A 20,710-nucleotide genomic window follows, 5' to 3' on the forward strand; every position below is an offset into this window, starting at 1 on the left:
TCACTGTGCAGATAATGCCAGACAGAGGTGCATTGAACTTGGGACAATGCAAGAGATTTGGAGACATGGTATGGAATTATGAAGGTGTTTTGTGTGTGTTTCATTGTTATCCAAATAAACTGTTTAAATGTGTGTATTTCAGTGCCAACGCAGTAAGCAGTCGGGATGGCCTGGACACGGAGACGGGTACAGAGTCCCTCCTGAGCCACCGTAGGGAGAGGGAGAGAGAACGCGCACGGAGGAGAGCACGAGAGACTGAAAGTGAGGAACAATACACACATGATTGGGCGAACTACCTAAGTACAGTACATGTGGTACGGTAACACCAATAACACAAATCATAATATTATTACACATCATTGTATCAATATACCAATCTGGTAACATTGTTCACTCGTATTATAAAAGGGTGGAGAGTAAACAATATCTGAAACAAATCAGAGGGTTCACAGAGTGCAGAATAGTGTGAGAACAATAACAACATAGATCTTTTGGTGGCAGGTAAGTGGGATACTTTGACCAGGATTGCTTGTGGCGCTGTCTGTTTTTTCCCAGCAACCTATCTTGTGTTACCTAAGTGGGACTCAGGTTCATGGTCAGAGGCTATTTTCCACCTGATGGTTTAACCTCAGGATCTATGGGAGTGTGTTGATCTCATGACACTGCTTGATGTATAGCTAGCTGCCTCTTGGTTATCGTGGAGATATGAAACCAGCATTGTATGTTTCTCCTATTGGGAAAGTACTGCCGTTTGTATTCAAATAAACTCTTTATTGTGGGCTATTTTATCCTTACTGCGTGTACACATGTCATAAACAATGGACATGGTAAACTGTCAGTAAACTCACAAGACAATTGGTTCAGAATAAGTCATTCAGTATGTATTTGGTTCAGAATAAGTCATTCAGTATGTATTTGGTTCAGAATAAGTCATTTGGTATGTATTTGGTTCAGAATAAGTCATTCAGTATGTATTTGGTTCAGAATAAGACATTCAATATGTATTTGGTTCAGAATAAGACATTCAGTATGTATTTGGTTCAGAATAAGACATTCAGTATGTATTTGGTTCAGAATAAGACATTCAGTATTTATTTGGTTCAGAATAAGTCATTCAATATGTATTTGGTTCAGAATAAGACATTCAGTATGTATTTGGTTCAGAATAAGTCATTCGGTATGTATTTGGTTCAGAATAAGTCATTCAGTATGTAGATTTGGTACAATTTCATAAATGCAGATATATACTTAGTTTTTTGACATGGTGGGATCTTATTGTGTCTGTAAAATTAATTATGCACGAAATGGTGGTGGAAATGTCTTTATGCGCAAATATTGATATTATAGCCTTTATGCGCAAATAAACTTGGAGTCACGCGATGACATGTGTGGTCCTCCCACTATGACTCGGGAAACCATGCAGTGTATTAGGCTACAGATGAAATAAGTGGTGAAAGTGCACAGTGATGAGCTTGATGCCCCTTTCAATAAATATGGAGGGTCTTATTCTGGTGACATGATTGATGCTTGACTGCTGTTTGACAAATGTAAATATTCTCTCTCTTCTCTATAATAATGTCATACTATCATACCCCCACTGAATCTGCCAGCTGTTGGCTAGAGTGCACGTGCGTAGACCAGAGTAGACTTATCTATTTTACCCAACAGTTTCTGTGACAAAACTATAAGTAGAGTGGAAAATGTGATGGAAACACATTGAACTTTCAATTTTTATTTGGTCCATGAAAACTTAAGCGAAAAAGTACATTTTGTCCACAACAAGTCCGTTTGACGTGAAAATCTGTCGCCAATTGGATGGAAACCTAGCTACTGCCATGGACATGTTTTGGCACGGCGCTCAGTCGAGAGTTCTAAGAAGGTTACTTGAAAAGGAGGAAGGCTTCGTCTCTGGATCCTCCTTCAGGGGCATTCCTCTCATCACACCACCCTGTTTGTCAGAGAGTAACTAAGCACATGACATATCTACACTCTTTCTACACTCACAATTCATTTGTGCAGTGTGTTGCTTTAAGAAGTACAAGGTGTGTTTAGCAGCAAAGTGTGACAAAACAATGACAAGATTTAAGATGGCCGTTTGGACAATTGATACATTATGAGCGAGCCTGATTCTTCCAATGATTATAGTCACTCATTCTTCCAACCTTATTCGTGTTTATACAATACTCCTGGATCTGGTTAGACAGGGTGACGATATGGGTGTCTATATTTTCCATTCAACATAAGGTGAAGGACTTCCTCTCTACTGTAAAGTGTCAGCTTCCAGTCCCTGCTGTCCCTCTGTTTCTCCTCTATCCATGCCCACAGCAGATAGAGCCAGACACAGTCCTTTATCTCTTTATCTCATCACTCCATCTCTTCCCCCCACTGATCTGCTGTTCACAGCGAGAGTCTGGTTGTGTGGATCCTGCAGCTCCAGGCTCATTAACCAAATAGTCATTCATTTATGTGGCTTAATTAGGAGGAGCATGATAACACATCAGGCTGGTTGGTGCTGTAGGGAAGAGAGAGCACAACTCAGGAGCATCTGTGTGTGTTTGTGTACGTATCTGTTGTCCTACGGGGAGGCAAACTACAGAACTGGAATCATGCAACCTGACTCTTCTCCTCTCACTACAGCCTTTGTTTTTATAGTCAGTCTCTTAAGTTCTGATTTGAGAAACAGAAAATAGGGCTGTGTCATGGCCCTGTGTCCTCTAGAAATATCAGCTGGTCGTAGCCCCTATGTTGATGGAGTAGTAATCTCTCTCTCCCCTCACCCCCTACCTCCCTTCCCTCACCCCCTACCTCCCTTCCCTCACCCCCTACCTCCCTCCCCTCACCCCCTACCTCCCTCCCCTCACCCCCTACCTCCCTCCCCTCACCCCCTACCTCCCTCCCCTCCCTACATTTGGTTTCCCTGCCTGCTAGTTAGTTAGTGCTAATTAAATGAGTGTCAGGGAACAGGGCATGTCCCTCTTGGTGAACACACTGCTTAATGGATCATAAAAGCTGCCCTACACTGTTCAATATAGTCCAATTCAATTAGGCTTTATTTGTTTAGGGCTCTTTATACAATGCCATGGTGGCCACTCTATCTGTGTCCTCGACTGAGAGACTCACGCCCATGCAGCACCGTGTAAGTTATCCTGCCTGGCCCTGCAGCGGTAGAATAGCAGGAATTCCCCTCTTTCCTTTAAGTGCCACTGTGTGAATGGCGTGAACAGAGCAGGGTGAATCAAAGTGTTTTAACCGAGGTTAACATATCCCTTGTTCTCTCGTTTCTGGCTGTAGGTATGAGAGAATGAATGGATGAATAATGCAGTGTTTGACAGGTAGAGGAGTGGACATAGCTATAGGGCCCACAGGATACTGTGGATGTATGTGGGAGGATCTGTTCAGGGGTTTTAGCTCTGCTACCTGCACTGCGAGAGGAGGGTGGGGGTAGGATGTGAACTGACGTCCATGACTGTCTGCCTGGGTATATCACGCTATGGCTTTTGACATCTACAATAAGTGTATTGATTCTGGAATAGTCTTACTATTCACTGCATAATAGCCTAATCAAAATGTAGACTACATTAATGCAGAATATTTCTGTTCAATAAGAAAAGTAATGGAGGTCAAATGATAAATTCCTATATTTTTTATATACTTGGAACCTAGTGTTTTGCGTCATTTTTTATTTGTAACATTTGCTATTATTCGAAGTGCATTGTGATGCAGGCTTTGGCGTTAATGACCTGATAGCCCAATCACCTGTGGAGGTCAGAGATATGCTTGTGCATAATATCAAATCCCTTCACTTGCTGGGCTCTCTCTACACACTGTGGAATGCAATTCTCTGATAGGTCAAAGAGGGATTATCAAACATTCTATAGTCGCGCGCCATGGGATGGGAGTGCTGGGTAAAAATGTTGTGCTCTACCAATTTCTTCAGTTTCTCAGTGCGTCGCAAGAGAGCACTGTCTCTCTCATCTGACTCTCCCGCGTTTGAGGTAAAGCAATCTAATTTACTCATGGAATCGCTGTGTAGGGTCGTTTGTAGTCCACTAGCTGTTAAATTATAGATACATGTGATGTAATTAAATAATAGCATTCGTTTTTATTTTAGGTTAATGCAGGTTATTGTGAGTCTCACCTATTCAGCAATAAATTGAAAGGCGATCTGTAGATTACCTGTTGATTTGTGTTAGATTATTTAGGCAATTTTATATGTTTGCAATATTAGTAAAGTAATGCATTCTACTATATATGGCTGAACGTGGAAGGAACTATTAATTGTCTTTCAGCTGCAGAAGAAAATATAGACGGGCTACTGTTTATGCTTAAGGAAGCATTTTCTTCCTGCTGTGGACTCGACCTTCGATTGAAGAAGTTGCCACATTTATTCATGCAATAAGGACATGTATTTTTTGGAGAACCTAATGTATTCATTTTCTCCAGTCATAATTCTTTATTACTTATCAATTATAGCCTACTTAATCACCTTATAATACCGTAGGCTAATACCTTAGTTTGAGCCGACATATAATTCATAATTCATACTTCATGGCTCAAAAAGAATAATGAAATTGGAATCTCCAAATCCAATCTGACTAATGGAGGCAGCTTTGACATGAAAGGTGTTATACTTCACAGCACAATATCCCAAAACAGAATAGGTTTGATTTTTTAATATATATTTTTTATTATTGTTTGTCGAGTATTGTAGCAGGTAAATCATGTGTAGGCCTACCACAATACCCAGGACTGTAAGTATTGTAGCAGGTAAATCATGTGTAGGCCTACCACAATACCCAGGACTGTAAGTATTGAAGCAGGTAAATCATGTGTAGGCCTACCACAATACCCAGGACTGTAAGTATTGTAGCAGGTAAATCATGTGTAGGCCTACCACAATACCCAGGACTGTAAGTATTGTAGCAGGTAAATCATGTGTAGGCCTACCACAATACCCAGGACTGTAAGTATTGTAGCAGGTAAATCATGTGTAGGCCTACCACAATACCCAGGACTGTAAGTATTGTAGCAGGTAAATAATGTGTAGGCCTACCACAATACCCAGGACTGTAAGTATTGTAGCAGGTAAATCATGTGTAGGCCTACCACAATACCCAGGACTGTAAGTATTGTAGCAGGTAAATCATGTGTAGGCCTACCACAATACCCAGGACTGTAAGAGTCAGACATTTGCAGAATTAGAATAAGTCAGAAGATGTGAGAGAAACTGACAACATATTCTCAACTCACAGTACCATTCTCCACGTTTACTCTTTTCTTTTGCTCTTTTTTCACCGCCTTTGTTGTAGTTGAGGACTGGAGTCTGCCAGCAGCCTGTCATTGGGCAGAGATCCTGATCCCTCTCAAAGGGGTCGAGAGAGAGAGAAGCACAGGGACAGACCACTACACAGACACCAGGCAGTCTGAGTTTTGCACCTGAGACAAAACTGCTGTTTAGTTGTGTGTGTTGTGTCTGTTTAGTTGTGTTTGTGTGTGTTGTGTCTGTTTAGTTGTGCGTGTTGTGTCTGTTTAGTTGTGTGTGTGTGTATCCTGGGAGGAGGAGGATTGTACAGTTCTTTTGAGAGTCAGAGAGTATGTGTTTGCACCCTTTGGGGTCAGTCAGTAATGGGCACCACCACACTATTGGAATGTTTTGGTCGCTCGCGGAGAACGCAGGGTCAGTCATGCCCTCGGCGCTTTGCCAGAACCTTCCAGCCAATCCGCTGTCACCCTGCTGAGACAGGACCCCGCCTCTGCCACTGTACGTATGGGTGTGGGGGAGAAGTGTTGTGAATTTGGGACACATATGTTATTGTTTTGGTTGACCACTGTCTCTTATTAGAACATGAATAAAACATGAATTGAAGCCTATCATAATGGTATCATAATCATGTCACGATACACTGACTGGACAATTCAAAATGATCATGTTCATTCTGTTAAGTCCATTCAGGGAAAATGTGTTAGCCATAAAACTGCCATACAGGTACTTTGCCATGTTTGTAACAGAAATTCCCTCTGTGATTGCGAATCCTCTGTGTATTAGTGAATCCTCTGTATACCAATGAATCCTCTGTGTATTAGTGAATCCTCTGTATACCAATGAATCCTCTGTGTACCAGTGAATCCTCTGTGTACTAGTGAATCCTCTGTGTACTAGTGAATCCTCTGTGTACTAGTGAATCCTCTGTGTACTAGTGAATCCTCTGTGTACTAGTGAATCCTCTGTGTACCAGTGAATCCTCTGTGTACTAGTGAATCATCTGTGTACCAGTGAATCCTCTGTGTACTAGTGAATCCTCTGTGTACTAGTGAATCCTCTGTGTACCAGTGAATCCTCTGTGTACTAGTGAATCCTCTGTGTACTAGTGAATCCTCTGTGTACTAGTGAATCCTCTGTGTAATAGTGAATCCTCTGTGTAATAGTGAATCCTCTGTGTAATAGTGAATCCTCTGTGTAATAGTGAATCCTCTGTGTAATAGTGAATCCTCTGTGTAATAGTGAATCCTCTGTGTAATAGTGAATCCTCTGTGTACTAGTGAATCCTCTGTGTACTAGTGAATCCTCTGTGTACTAGTGAATTCTCTGTGTAATAGTGAACCCACTGTGTAATAGTGAATCCTCTGTGTACCAGTGAATCCTCTGTGTAATAGTGAATCCTCTGTGTAATAGTGAACCCGTAGTAAAAGGCCTCCTTGGCCCAGTTTAAATACATTTTATCAGACACTTATCCAGAGTGACTTAAGGGAGCAGTTAGGGTTGTATCTTGCTCAAGGGCACATCCACAGACTTTTCACGTAGTCATCTCAGGGATTCGAACCAAAGACATTTCAGTTACTGGCCCGACACTCTTAACGGCTAATCTACCTGCAGACTCAATTTGTTTCTGTTATCCTCTTGGGTTGATGCCATTTCAAGCTTTTTCAGAAGCCAAGTGCACTGGTTGGTAATCTCTCACCTCTTTCTCTGGTGCTTTCCACACTGGCCTTTCACCTCTTCTAAATCCTTGTCTTGATTTCCCATTAGATGTCCTGATCCTGTCCTTAATACTAAAATCTCCTCTTGGTGGTTTTCCTATAACATTGGGAAATGTTTCTCTCATCGTTTTTCATATCATCTCTCCAACTCTTTCAGCTCTGAGTTGTCCTCCACAGTATTATGTCATGATCTGAACTTGTATCAAAGTGTTGATATCTTACCTGTGGTTGTTGTTGTGTGGTTCTCTCCTCCCCAGTCCCTCGTATCAATGGCCACTCTAAGTCGGAGCGCACAGCGAGGGACTCTGCCATGGGCTACGACAGCGCCTCAGTGATGAGCAGTGAACTTGAGTCCAGCTCCTTCGTCGACAGTGAGGAGGATGAGGACGCCAGCCGGTAGATGGTCTTTCTCTCTCTCCCTCTCTTGTCCTTTCTCTAATTTCCCTCTTTTCATCAGTGGTTCTTTACTGAAATCACCAACAAAAAAACGCTTTCCCTGCTGCCCTGCGGCTGACCCTGTGTTGTACCCCAGTCGTGTATGTTGTGTGGTGGGGCCGACCCTGTGCTGTTCCTCAGTCGTGTGTGTTGTGTGGTGGGGCTGACCCTGTGCTGTACCCCAGTCGTGTATGTGTGGTGTGGCTGACCCTGTGCTGTACCCCAGTCATGTATGTTGTGTGGTGGGGCTGACCCTGTGCTGTACCCCAGTCGTGTGTGTTGTGTGGTGGGGCTGACCCTGTGCTGTACCCCAGTCGTGTATGTTGTGTGGTGTGGCTGACCCTGTGCTGTACCCCAGTCGTGTATGTTGTGTGGTGGGGCTGACCCTGTACTGTTCCCCAGTCGTGTATGTTGTGTGGTGGGGCTGACCCTGTGTTGTACCCCAGTCGTGTATGTTGTGTGGTGGGGCTGACCCTGTGCTGTACCCCAGTCGTGTGTGTTGTGTGGTGGGGCCGACCCTGTGCTGTACCCCAGTCGTGTGTGTTGTGTGGTGGGGCTGACCCTGTGCTGTACCCCAGTCGTGTGTGTTGTGTGGTGGGGCCGACCCTGTGCTGTACCCCAGTCGTGTATGTTGTGTGGTGGGGCTGACCCTGTGCTGTTTCCCAGTCGTGTATGTTGTGTGGTGGGGCTGACCCTGTGTTGTACCCCAGTCGTGTATGTTGTGTGGTGGGGCTGACCCTGTGTTGTACCCCAGTCGTGTATGTTGTGTGGTGGGGCTGACCCTGTGCTGTACCCCAGTCGTGTATGTTGTGTGGTGGGGCTGACCCTGTGCTGTTTCCCAGTCGTGTATGTTGTGTGGTGGGGCTGACCCTGTGCTGTACCCCAGTCGTGTATGTTGTGTGGTGGGGCTGACCCTGTGCTGTACCCCAGTCGTGTATGTTGTGTGGTGGGGCTGACCCTGTGCTGTACCCCAGTCGTGTATGTTGTGTGGTGGGGCTGACCCTGTGCTGTACCCCAGTCGTGTATGTTGTGTGGTGGGGCTGACCCTGTGCTGTTCCCCAGTCGTGTATGTTGTGTGGTGTGGCTGACCCTGTGTTGTACCCCAGTCGTGTATGTTGTGTTGGGCTGGGTACTGTGACAGAAAAAGGCACCACATTTCCATTGTCTCTGTATAATGGACCATTAAAGATGACATTGTATTGTGTCTCAGACTCAGCAGCTCCACAGAGCAGAGCTCGTCTTCCCAGCTAATGCGCAGACACAAACGCCGCCGACGGAGGCACAAAGTGGCCAAAATAGACCGGGTGAGCTCCCCTTAAACACTGGACTGTTGCACATACCTGTGTGTGAGTGAGACTGGGAACAAGAACGGTTATGTGAGTATGTGTCTGACACACTAAGTTTCTCCCTCCCTCTTTTCCAGTCTTCGTCCTTCAGCAGCATCACAGATTCCACTATGAGCCTCAACATCATCACTGTCACACTCAACATGGGTAAGGACTTCCCCTTTTCCTCTCATTTTCTTTCATTTATGCCTTTCTTTGTACACAACTATTTTTTTATACAAACATCATCAGTGTGCTCGGTCTTTAAACCCCATAAAGTCTTTAAACTACAGTGCCTTGGGAAAGTATTCAGACCCCTTTACTTTTTCCACATTTTGTTACGTTACAGCCTTATTCTAAAATGGGTTAAATAAATACAAATCCTCAGAAATCTACACACAATACCCCATAATGACAAAGCGAAAACAGGTTTAAAAAAAAAAAAACAGAAATACCATATTTACGTAAGTATTCAGACCCTTTGCTATGAGACTCGAAATTGAGCTCCGGTGCATCCTGTTTCCATTGATCATCCTTGAGATGTTTCTACAACTTGATTGGAGTCCACCTGTGGTAAATTCAATTGATTTGAGAGGATTTGGAAAGGTACACCCCTGTCTATATAAGGTCCCAAAGTTGAAAGTGCATGTCATAGCAAAATCCAAACCATGAGGTTGATGGAATTGTCCGTTTAGCTCCGAGACAGAATTGTGTCGAGGCACAGATCTGGGGATGTGTACCATAAACTGTCTGCAGCATTGAAGGTCCCTAAGAACACAGTGGCCTCCATCATTCTTAAGTGGAAGAAGTTTGGAACCACCAAGACTCATCCTAGAGCTGGTCGCCCGGCCAAACTGATCAATCGGGGGAGAATGGCCTTGGCAGGGAGGTACCAATAACCCAATGGTCAGTCTGACAGAGCTCTAGAGTTCCTCTGTGGAGATGGGAGAACCATCTCTGCAGCACTCCACCAATCAGGTGGCTAGACGGAACCCACTGCTCAGTAAAAGGCAGCCCACTTGGAGTTTGCCAAAAGCCACCTAAAGACTCTCAGACCATGAGAAACAAGATTCTCTGGTCTGATGAAACAAAGATTGAACTTTGCGTCACGTCTGGAGAAAACCTGGAACCATCCCTACGGTGAAGCATGGTGGTGGCAGCATCAGGGTGTGGGGATATTTTTCGGTGGCAGGGACTGGGATACTAGTCAGAATTGAGGCAAAGATGAACGGAGCAAAGTACCAAGAGATCCTTGATGAAAACCTGTTCCAGAGCGCTCAGGACCTCAGACTGGGGGCGAAGGTTCACCTTCCAACAGGACAACAACCCTAAGCACACAGCCAAGACAATGCAGGAGTGGCTTCGGGACCAGTCTCTGAATGTCCTTGAGTGGCCCAGCCAGAGCCCAGACTTGAACCTAAACGAACATCTCTGAAGAGACCTGAAAATAGCTGTGCAACGACGCTCCCCATCCAATCTGCCAGAGCTTGAGAGGATCTGCAGAGAAGAATGGGAGAAACTTCCCAAATACAGGTGTGCCAAGCTTGTAGTGTCATACCCAAGAAGACTTGAGGCTGTAATTGCTGCCAAAGGTGCTTAAAGAAATTAGTAAGTAAAGGGTCTGAATACTTATGTAAATGTAATATTTGTAATAAATGATTAACAATTTTAAAAATCCTGTATTTGGTTTGTCATTATGGGGTATTGTGTGTAGATTGATGAGGGGGAAAAAACAATTGAATAAATTTTAGAATAAGGCTGTAACCTAACAAAATGTTGAAAAAGTCAAGGGGTCTGTATACTTTCCGAAGGCACTGTACATGAGACATTTAACTGACCTCCTCTCTCCCCCTCTCTCTTACAGAGAAGTATAACTTCCTGGGTATCAGTATTGTGGGGCAGAGTAACGACCGGGGGGACGGCGGGATCTACATCGGCTCCATCATGAAGGGAGGAGCTGTGGCTGCAGACGGCAGGATAGAACCTGGAGATATGCTCCTACAGGTATACGACACTACCACCCACTACAAATGAGCCGTAGGTTCATTTTCTAGGAAGTATTATAAGCTTAAAGTATATTTTGTGTTCTTTCTGAGTTATTTTCTTGGTTCTATTTGTATGGTCCGTTGAGGGAAAGCAAATGTGCACCAATGTCCAGTGAGCAAATTGCTTTGTGGTTATTATAGCATTGCCAGTGATGATCTGATACAGTGTTTCAAACATTGTTTATGTTAATGAGTTCTAACAATAAGGTAAAGGGGAAACTGGAACCTATGACCTATTGAAACTATGACCTATTGAAACTATGACCTATTGAAACTCTGACCTATTGAAACTATAACCTATTGAAACTCTGACCTATTGGAACTATGACCTATTGAAACTATGACCTATTGAAACTCTGACCTATTGAAACTATGACCTATTGGAACTATGACCTATTGAAACTATGACCTATTGAAACTCTGACCTATTGAAACTATGACCTATTGGAACTATGACCTATTGAAACTCCGACCTGTTTACAAACAACTCTAATGGTCCTCGTCACCTTCCTTCCCGTAGCCCTCTATCCTACATGTTGCCTCTCCTTTTCCTTCCTGTTGTTTGTTCTCTTTGATGTCTGTATGGCTGGACTCAGACTAACCTCTCTGGCCACGCCTCCTCTTGTACACACAGTGGCTGATCGCTAGTTATTGTCGATCCAGCATGTCTCTTTAACAACATGTATTGTCGATCAGCATGTCTCTTTTCAACCCATACACACAGCATAACGCTGCGTAGGATTTATTAGCTTTTATGTGCGTCTGAACGCCTTACAACAGTGCCTGGAGATGAACTTGTAGAGATGATCCGTGAAAGTGTACGTTAACTGTCTCGTTGTGATCCTCAGGTGAACGATGTGAACTTTGAGAACATGAGCAACGATGACGCTGTGAGGATCCTGAGAGAGATCGTCTCCAAAACAGGGTAAGAACAGGACTGTGTTACAGTGCAGGATTGTTAGCGATAACCCAGAAAACATTTCAAGGGATGTTAAACTGTTGCATGTGAAGATGATCAGAGGTCAGGACAGACAGACAAAGGACATGGCTATTGGGTAAATACAGGATTTAAAAGATGAGCGATGGTAAGACTGGAGTACATTAGGGTTGTATTAGCATATCAGCGATGCTGACTGGTTAGATTGGATAAACAGTGGGTTTGAATTTCAAGCAGCTTCTGCATTGTTGACTGTTGTATAACACAGACTAATATTTCTCCCCATAATCCTTCTAGTTCAACCAAACGTGACTTATTTTTTCCTAGCGTTTCCTTTTGTGCTTTTAACTGCACAGGAGCTATGGAAGTGAGTCGAAGGTTTTGTAACTGAATGTCTCTCCATGTGTTCTCCAGTCCTATTAGTCTTACTGTGGCCAAGTGTTGGGACCCGTCTCCGCGAAGCTACTTCACCATCCCCCGGGGTAAGACACTTACCGATGTTCCACCAACAACAGGTTATTACCACTTACAAACAGGGCTCTCAAACTCTTCTGGAAACTCGCTTTTTAAAACCTTTTGAAAAACAAATTGGATGTGCTTGTAACTTATAGCAGAAGTTTGAGCACAAACTAGCAAACTTACAGTAGATGATGGAGATTGTGTGTGTGTGTGTCCCCAGCTGAGCCAGTGAGGCCCATCGACCCTGCTGCCTGGATCTCCCACACAACGGCCCTGACCGGACCCTACCCACACTACGGTATGACCACACTATCACTACAGTCACACACACAAACTACTGCAATCACTAGACATAGCTGCACTCTCACAGTCCTAGAAAGGCCACATACTGAACATTTTGTCAGCCACTGTCTGTGAATGTGCTGTGTCTCAACCTCCTCTCCCCTTCAGAATTTGACGACTTGCCGCTATCTGCGAGTAAGACGGACATGGCAACCATCGTCAAGGTGATGCAGCTACCTGACTCTGGTCTGGAGATCCGGGACAGGATGTGGTTGAAGATCACCATCACCAACGCTGTCATCGGTGAGAGGAAGGGCACGCTGACTACTAATAATACTGTATTATTAATAAGATTTCTTTTTCAGTAAAATAGCGCCGGAAGAAATGGCAGCAGTTTTATGGGCGCCCAAGGAATTGTGCTAATATGTGGTGGTTTTTTCACGTTATTTGTAACTTATTTTGTACATAATGTTTCTGCAACCGTATCTTATGACTGAAAAGAGCTTCTGGATATCAGGACAGCGATCACTCACCTCGGATTAGACAAAGAGCTTCTTGGATATCAGGACAGCGATCACTCACCTCGGATTAGACTAAGAGCTTCTGGATATCAGGACAGCGATCACTCACCTCGGATTAGACAAAGGGCTTCTGGATATCAGGACAGCGATCACTCACCTCGGATTAGACAAAGAGCTTCTGGATATCAGGACAGCGATCACTCACCTCGGATTAGACAAAGCTTCTGGATATCAGGACAGCGATCACTCACCTCGGATTAGACAAAGAGCTTCTGGATATCAGGACAGCGATCACTCACCTCGGATTAGACAAAGGGCTTCTGGATATCAGGACAGCGATCACTCACCTCGGATTAGACAAAGGGCTTCTGGATATCAGGACAGCGATCACTCACCTCGGATTAGACAAAGAGCTTCTGGATATCAGGACAGCGATCACTCACCTCGGATTAGACAAAGGGCTTCTGGATATCAGGACAGCGATCACTCACCTCGGATTAGACAAAGAGCTTCTGGATATCAGGACAGCGATCACTCACCTCGGATTAGACAAAGATTTTTTCTACAACAAGCAGGACACACAGGACATTCTCCAAACACCCGACAGGGCCGACATCCCCGTTATTTGCAAGAGGAAGCGATGCAGAAACAGAGGACAAAGAGCCGGATGCCTCGTGAGGACCCGGAGAAGGCGAGTGGGAAAGCTGCTGTTAATACTACTCGCCAACGTGCAATCATTGGACAATACATTTGACGAAGAGCGATCACGAATATCCTACCAACGGGACATCAAAAACTGTAATATCCTATGTTTCACGGAATCGTGGCTGAATGACGACATGGATATTCAGCTAGCGGGATATACGCTGCACCGGCAGGATAGAACAGCACACTCCGGTAAGACGAGGGGGGCGGTCTGTGCATATTTGTAAACAACAGCTGGTGCACGAAATCTAAGGATGTCTCTAGATTTTGCACGCCTGAAGTAGAGTATATTGGGATAAATTGCAGCCCACACTACCTGCCTAGAGAGTTTTCAGCTATACTTTTCGTGGCTGTTTATTTACCACCACATTCAGATGCTGGCACTAAGACTGCACTCAGTCAGCTGTATAAGGAAATAAGCAAACAGGAAACCACTCACCCAGAGGCGGCACTCCTAGTGGCCGGAGACTTTAATGCAGGGAAACTTAAATCAGTTCTACCAAATTTCTATCAACATGTTAAATGTGTAACCAGAGGGAAAAAAATCTAGATCAACTGTACTCCACACACAGAGACATGTACAGAGCTCTCCCTCGCCCTCTATTTTGTAAATCCAACCACAACTTATAAGCAAAAATTAAAGCAGGAAGCACCAGTGACTCGGTCTATAAAAAACGTGGTCAGATGAAGCAGATGCTAAACTACTTGACTGTTTTGCTATCACAGACTGGAACATGTTCCGGGATTCTTCCGATGACATTGAGGAGTACACCACATGGCTTTATCAATAAGTACATCGAGGACGTCGTCCCCACAGTGACGTACGTACATACCCCAACCAGAAGCCATGGCAACATTCGCACTGAGCTAAAGGTTAGAGCTGCTGCTTTCAAGGTGCGGGACTCTAACCCGGAAGCTTACAAGAAATCCTGCTATGCCCTGCGACGAACCATCAAACAGGCAAAGCGTCAATACAGGGCTAAGATTGAATCATACTACACCGGCTCCAACGCTCGTTTTTTTGTGACAGGGCTTGCAAACTATTACAGGCCACAAAGGGAAGCACAGCTGCGAGCTACCCAGTGACACGAGCCTACCAGACGAGCTAAATCACTTCTATGCTCACTTAGGCATGCATGAGAGCATCAGCTGTTCTGGACGACTGTGTGATCACGCTCTCCGTAGTTGATGTGAGTAAGACCTTTAAACAGGTCAACATACACAAGGCTGCGGGGCCAGACGGATTACTAGGACATGTGCTCCGCGCATGTGCTGACCAACTGGCAGGTGTCTTCACTGACATTTTCAACATGTCCCTGATTGAGTCTGTAACACCAACATGTTTCAAGCAGACCACCATAGTCCCTGTGCCCAAGAACACAAAGGCAACCTGCCTGTAACAGCTGTTGGAAGGAGAGGACCAAGGTGCAGCGTGGTATGTGTCCATATTTATTTAATGAACACAGAAATAACAAAGAGTATGACCGAAACAGTTCTGGCTGGTGCAGACACACAACAGAAAACAATCACCCACCACTCAAAAGGAAAACAGGCTACCTAAGTATGGTTCTCATTCAGAGACAACGATTGCCAGCTGCCTCTGATTGGGAACCATACCAGGCCAAACACATAGAGATATAAAACATAGATCACAAAACATAGAATGCCCACCCCAACTCACGCCCTGACCAAACTAAAATAGAGACATAAAAAAGGAACTAAGGTCAGGACGTGACAGTACCACCCCCCAAAGGTGCGGACTCCGGACGCACTAAATCCATAGGGGAGGGTCTGTCCGCGGTGCCGGCTCTGGCGCGGGACGTGGACCCCACTCCACCATAGTCTTGGCCCACTTAAGTGACGCCTTCGGAGCGGCGACCCTCGCCGCCGACCTCGGACTGGGGACCCTTGCAGTGGGCCCCGAATAGACGGGAGACTCCGGCAGCGCTGGACAGGCGGGAGACTTCGGCAGCGTCGGAGTGAAGGGCGACTCTGGCAGCGCAGGAGTGAAGGGCGGCTCTGGCAGCTCCTGACTGACGGGCGGCTCTGGCAGCTCCTGACTGACGGGCGGCTCTAGCAGCTCCTGACAGACGGGCGGTTCTGGCAGCTCCTGACAGATGGGCGGTTCTGGCAGCTCCTGACAGACGGGCGGCTCTGGCAGCTCCTGACAGATGTGCGGCTCTGGCAGCTCCTGACAGACGGGCGGCTCTGGCAGCTCCTGACAGACAGGCGGCTCTGGCAGCTCCTGACAGACGGGCGGCTCTGGCAGCTCCGGATAGGGGGGAGACTCTGGAAGCGCCGGACAGGCGGGAGAACCTAGAGGGAGGAGACGGAGAGACAGCCTGGTGCGTGGGGCTGCCACAGGACCCACCAGGCTGGGGAAACCTACAGGAGCACTGTGGGGGAGCACTGGAGCTCTGGTGCGCAGCCTTGGCACCACTCCTCCAGGCTGGATGACCACTTTAGCTCAGGACCTTCCAGAGTGCAGGCACAGGTTGAACCGGGCTGCACCCTCCTAGCGCCCCGGAGACACAGCACGTAGCGCCGGCGCAGGATACCCTGGGCCGAAACGGCGTACCGGAGACCAAACACGCTGGGCCGGTGCAATACGCCCTGGCTGGATGCCCACTCTCGCATGGCACTTGCGGGGGGCTGGGATGTAGCGCACCGGGCTAAGAACGCGTACTGGAGACACCGTGCGCTTGACCTCGTAACACGGTGCCTGACCAGTACGACGCCCGCCACGGTATGCACGGGGAGTTGGCTCAGGTCTCCAACCTGACTCTGCCACACTCCCAGTGTGCCCCCCCCCCAAAAGAAATTGGGGGCTGCCTCTCGTGCCTGTTGCGCTGCCTTGCCTCATACCGCCGCAACTCAGCTTTCGCTGCCTCCAGCTCTGCGATATTCCCCAGCCTGTGCCCAGGGTCCCTTGCCATCCAATATCTCCTCCCAAGTCCAGGAGTCCAGAACCGTCTGCTCCTAGTTACCACGCTGCTTGGTCCTTCCTTGGTGGGTGATTCTGTAACGGCTCTTGGAAGGAGAGGACCAAGGTGCAGCGTGGTATGTGTCCATATTTATTTAATGAACACAGAAATAACAAAAAGTGCTTTGAAAGGCTGGTAATGGCTCACATCAACACCATTATCCCAGAAACTCTAGACCCGCTCCAATTTGCATACGGCCCAAACAGATCCACAGATGAAGCAATCTCTATTGCACTCCACATTGCCCTTTCCCACCTGGACAAAAGGAACACTTATGTGAGAATGCTATTCATTGACGACAGCTCAGCGTTCAACACCATAGTACCTTCAAAGCTCATCACTAAGCTAAGGATCCTGGAACTAATCACCTCCCTCTGCAACTGGATCCTGGACTTCCTGACGGGCCGCCCCCAGGTGGTGAAGGTAGGTAGCAACACATCTGCCATGCTGATCCTCAACACTGGAGCTCCCCAGGGGTGCATGCTCAGTCCCCTCCTGTACTCCCTGTTCATCCACGACTGCATGGCCAGGCACGACTCCAACACCATCATTAAGTTTGCAGACGACACAACAGTGGTAGGCCTGATCACCGACAATGACGAGATAGCCTATCGGGAGGAGGTCAGAGACCTGGCCGGGTGGTGCCAGAATAACAACCTATCCCTCAACGTAACCAAGATTAAGGAGATGATTGTGGACTACAGGAAAAGGAGGACCGAGCACGCCCCGATTCTCATCGACGGGGCTGTAGTGGAGCAGGTTGAGAGCTTCAAGTTCCTTGGTGTCCACATCAACAACAAACTCGAATGGTCCAAACACACCAAGACAGTCGTGAAGAAGGCAAGACAAAGCCTATTCCCCCTCAGGAAACTAAAAAGATTTGGCATTGGTTCCTGAGATTCTCAAAAGGTTCTACAGCTGCACCATCGAGAGCATCCTGACTGGTTGCATCACTGCCTGGTACGGCAATTGCTCGCCCTCCGACCGCAAGGCACTACAGAGGGTAGTGCGTACGGCCCAGTACATCACTGGGGCTAAGCTGCCTGCCATCCAGGACCTCTACACCTGGCAGTGTCAGAGGAAGGCCAACCCAGTCATAGACTGTTCTGTCTACTACTGCATGGCAAGCGGTACTGAAGTGCCAAGTCTAGGACAAAAAGGCTTCTCAACAGCTTTTACCCCCCAAGCCATAAGACTCCTGAACAGGTAATCAAATGGCTACCCGGACTATTTGCATTGTGTGCCACCCCCCAACCCCTGTTTATCATATATGCATAGTCACTTTAACTATACATTCATGTACATACTACCTCAATTGGGCCGACCAATCAGTGCTCCCGCATATTGGCTAACTGGGCTACCTGAGTTGTGTCCCACCACCCGCAAACCCCTCTTTTACGCTATTCTCTGTTCGTCATATATGCATAGTCACTTTAACCATATCTTCATGTCCATACTACCTCAATCAGCCTGACTAACCGGTGTCTGTATGTAGCCTCGCTACTTTTATAGCCTCGCTACTGTTATTTTTCACTGTCTTTTTACTGTTGTTTTATTTCTTTACTTACCTATTGTTCACCTAATACATTTTTTGTACTATTGGATTGGGCCTGTAAATAAGCATTAAACCAGCAAATACTACCCTTACTGTTAGTGAAACTGTGACGTCTGTGCAATACATTTTCTTGATATTGGCGACATCACATCAATCAATGTAAGTAGATGTTGTGTGGTTAGTGCTATCAATATTATAGTACAATAGAATCATATTGTCACGCTGGTATAAAGGATGTTGCAGACAGACGCAGGAATACTCAATAGGGGTTTTTAATACACCCAAAACAAACACGTATACAAAACACCGGGCTGTACCCAAACAAAAGAGAGAGGGTAAACCTTGATGAACGACACGGAACGATACCCGTAATACACAATCTATAAAGCACTCGGCATAACAGCTGCACCAACGCTTAGGTACTCACACGGCCAACGGACATGGGAACAATAATCGACGGCCCAATGGGGAAACAAAGGGCACATTTATGCAAGTACTAATCAGTCGGAGTAGGGGACAGGTGTGCGTAATGAAATCCGTTTGCTGTTGTAGTGCAGACTACAGTCTTCTTGACCAGTGTGTTGTTGCTGTGCCAGGTGCTGACGTGGTGGACTGGCTCTACTCGAGGGTGGAGGGCTTCAAGGACAGGAGAGATGCTAGGAAGTATGCCAGCAGTCTGCTGAAACATGGCTACCTGAGACACACCGTCAACAAGATCACCTTTTCAGAGCAGTGCTACTACACCTTCGGAGACCTCTGCCAAAGTACTGACACTGAGCCACTTTGGCAAGAATATATAATGTACTGTATATTATTATTACAGGTGTATTATACCTGTGTTAAATGTACTGTAGAGACCAATTGCAGTGTTTTTATTTACCTGTTGTGAGATGGACGACCTCACAATAGATGTCACTAACTCTGTCTGTCTGTCGCTCTCTGTCTTTCGCTCTGTCTGTCTGTCTGTCTGTCTGTCGCTCTCTCTCTTTCTCTCACCAGACATGGCGTCTCTCAACCTGAATGAGGGTTCCAGTGGTGGGGGCTCTGAGCAGGACACCCTGGCCCCCCTCCCTCCCCCTGCCACCAACCCATGGCCCCTGGGGGGCCAGCCGTTCCCCTGCCCTCCCTTCCCCTCCGCCCCTCCAGGCTTCCCACCAGGCTACTCAGACCCCTGCCACAGTTTCCACAGTGGGAGTGCAGGCAGCCACAACAGTGAGGGTGAGTCTGCAAGGCTACTTACCACTAGCATCCTTATCAATAAAAACTTGATTTGTTTTTATTGATATTTTAGAGGAATCGTCACATGACATTATGGCTGTGACTATTCATGACAGCTAATGTCAACTGTTGACAAAGTATTGTATTTAAATTCCATAAGGCATGTGCCTGGTAAACGTAGTCTGTTTGCCCTGCCAGGAAATGAAGTTGACACACACACAGACACATATTTACTTGATAGAGTGTGTTCTTAAATGGTCTTATATTGTCAATGTCGATCATGATTCAACATGGTTCATGCAGGGGACAGCTCTTCAGTACTGGCTGTGTAAACTAAGGACCTTATCTGCTTATGGCTGATTTATGCATGAACATTTCAACTGAGGTCCCAGTCTCCCATCAATATTGACTGAGCCTATGTTTGATAGCAACATTGGACAGTACAGTGCTCTGTTGCTGCTGCACTGTTTGTAATTGTGCCGACATAGCACCGCACCGAGGGAGAGTGGAATCAGGCTGGTGTGGTAATTAGTCAATATGGAGGATAGTTTCTCGTCTGTTTTACACGTGTCATCATAGTGCTCTTCAGTCTGATTTCTCAGCTTCTGTTCAAATCATTAAGAAATCAATCACCCAGACGTTGTTATTCCCATTGTGTTCCATCCTTATTGTCCTGGAGTGTTCTGAGTGGCGGAGAGGTTTGATACAGTAATGATACAGAGGAGGGACCAGGATGAACTCTCAGTCGGACTGTTGTAGGACTGGGGCTATGTTTACATCTCTTATTTATCTTTTCCATAAATTGTTTTGATTGACATTTTTTATTTGGCAATTCTAAGTGGGTGTGCGTGTGCGTGTGTGTGTGTGTGTGTGTGTGTGTTTTCCATGAGTAGAACAGTATCTGAGGACATTTTCTAACTCATGGTTCAGTGAGAGAGCTGTACAGGTTAGGACACAGTTGGACCAGAACAGGATGGGGATAGACTTCACTAGAGGTAGGTAGACAGGTTAGGCTGGGCTGGGAGGTGACAGTAAGTAGACAGGTTAGGCTGGGCTGGGAGGTGACAGTAAGTAGACAGGTTAGGCTGGGCTGGGAGGTGACAGTAAGTAGACAGGTTAGGCTGGGCTGGGAGGTGACAGTAAGTAGACTGGTTAGGCTGGGCTGGGAGGTGACAGTAAGTAGACTGGTTAGGCTGGGATGGGAGGTGACAGTAAGTAGACTGGTTAGGCTGGGCTGGGAGGTGACAGTAAGTAGACTGGTTAGGC

The 20,710-nt window shown here is 46.2% G+C and overlaps 1 protein-coding gene across 2 annotated transcripts in view; it reads left to right on the top strand.

Annotated features, from left to right (window-relative positions):
- Positions 1–20,710, top strand: part of dvl1a (dishevelled segment polarity protein 1a) — a 46,740-nt gene that overhangs the window by 19,708 nt on the left and 6,322 nt on the right. For both annotated transcript variants that reach the window (XM_031804025.1, XM_031804024.1), the window contains exons 4-14: positions 143–261; positions 7,236–7,374; positions 8,624–8,717; positions 8,837–8,906; positions 10,603–10,742; positions 11,632–11,708; positions 12,135–12,202; positions 12,400–12,477; positions 12,630–12,764; positions 18,823–18,990; positions 19,226–19,444. In XM_031804025.1, coding sequence (XP_031659885.1) covers positions 143–261; positions 7,236–7,374; positions 8,624–8,717; positions 8,837–8,906; positions 10,603–10,742; positions 11,632–11,708; positions 12,135–12,202; positions 12,400–12,477; positions 12,630–12,764; positions 18,823–18,990; positions 19,226–19,444 — 1,307 coding nt within the window. The remainder of the gene's footprint in view (positions 1–142; positions 262–7,235; positions 7,375–8,623; positions 8,718–8,836; positions 8,907–10,602; positions 10,743–11,631; positions 11,709–12,134; positions 12,203–12,399; positions 12,478–12,629; positions 12,765–18,822; positions 18,991–19,225; positions 19,445–20,710) is intronic.

The sequence above is a fragment of the Oncorhynchus kisutch genome, linkage group LG24, assembly GCF_002021735.2.
Source record: "Oncorhynchus kisutch isolate 150728-3 linkage group LG24, Okis_V2, whole genome shotgun sequence".
In the NCBI taxonomy this organism is placed as follows: domain Eukaryota; kingdom Metazoa; phylum Chordata; class Actinopteri; order Salmoniformes; family Salmonidae; genus Oncorhynchus; species Oncorhynchus kisutch.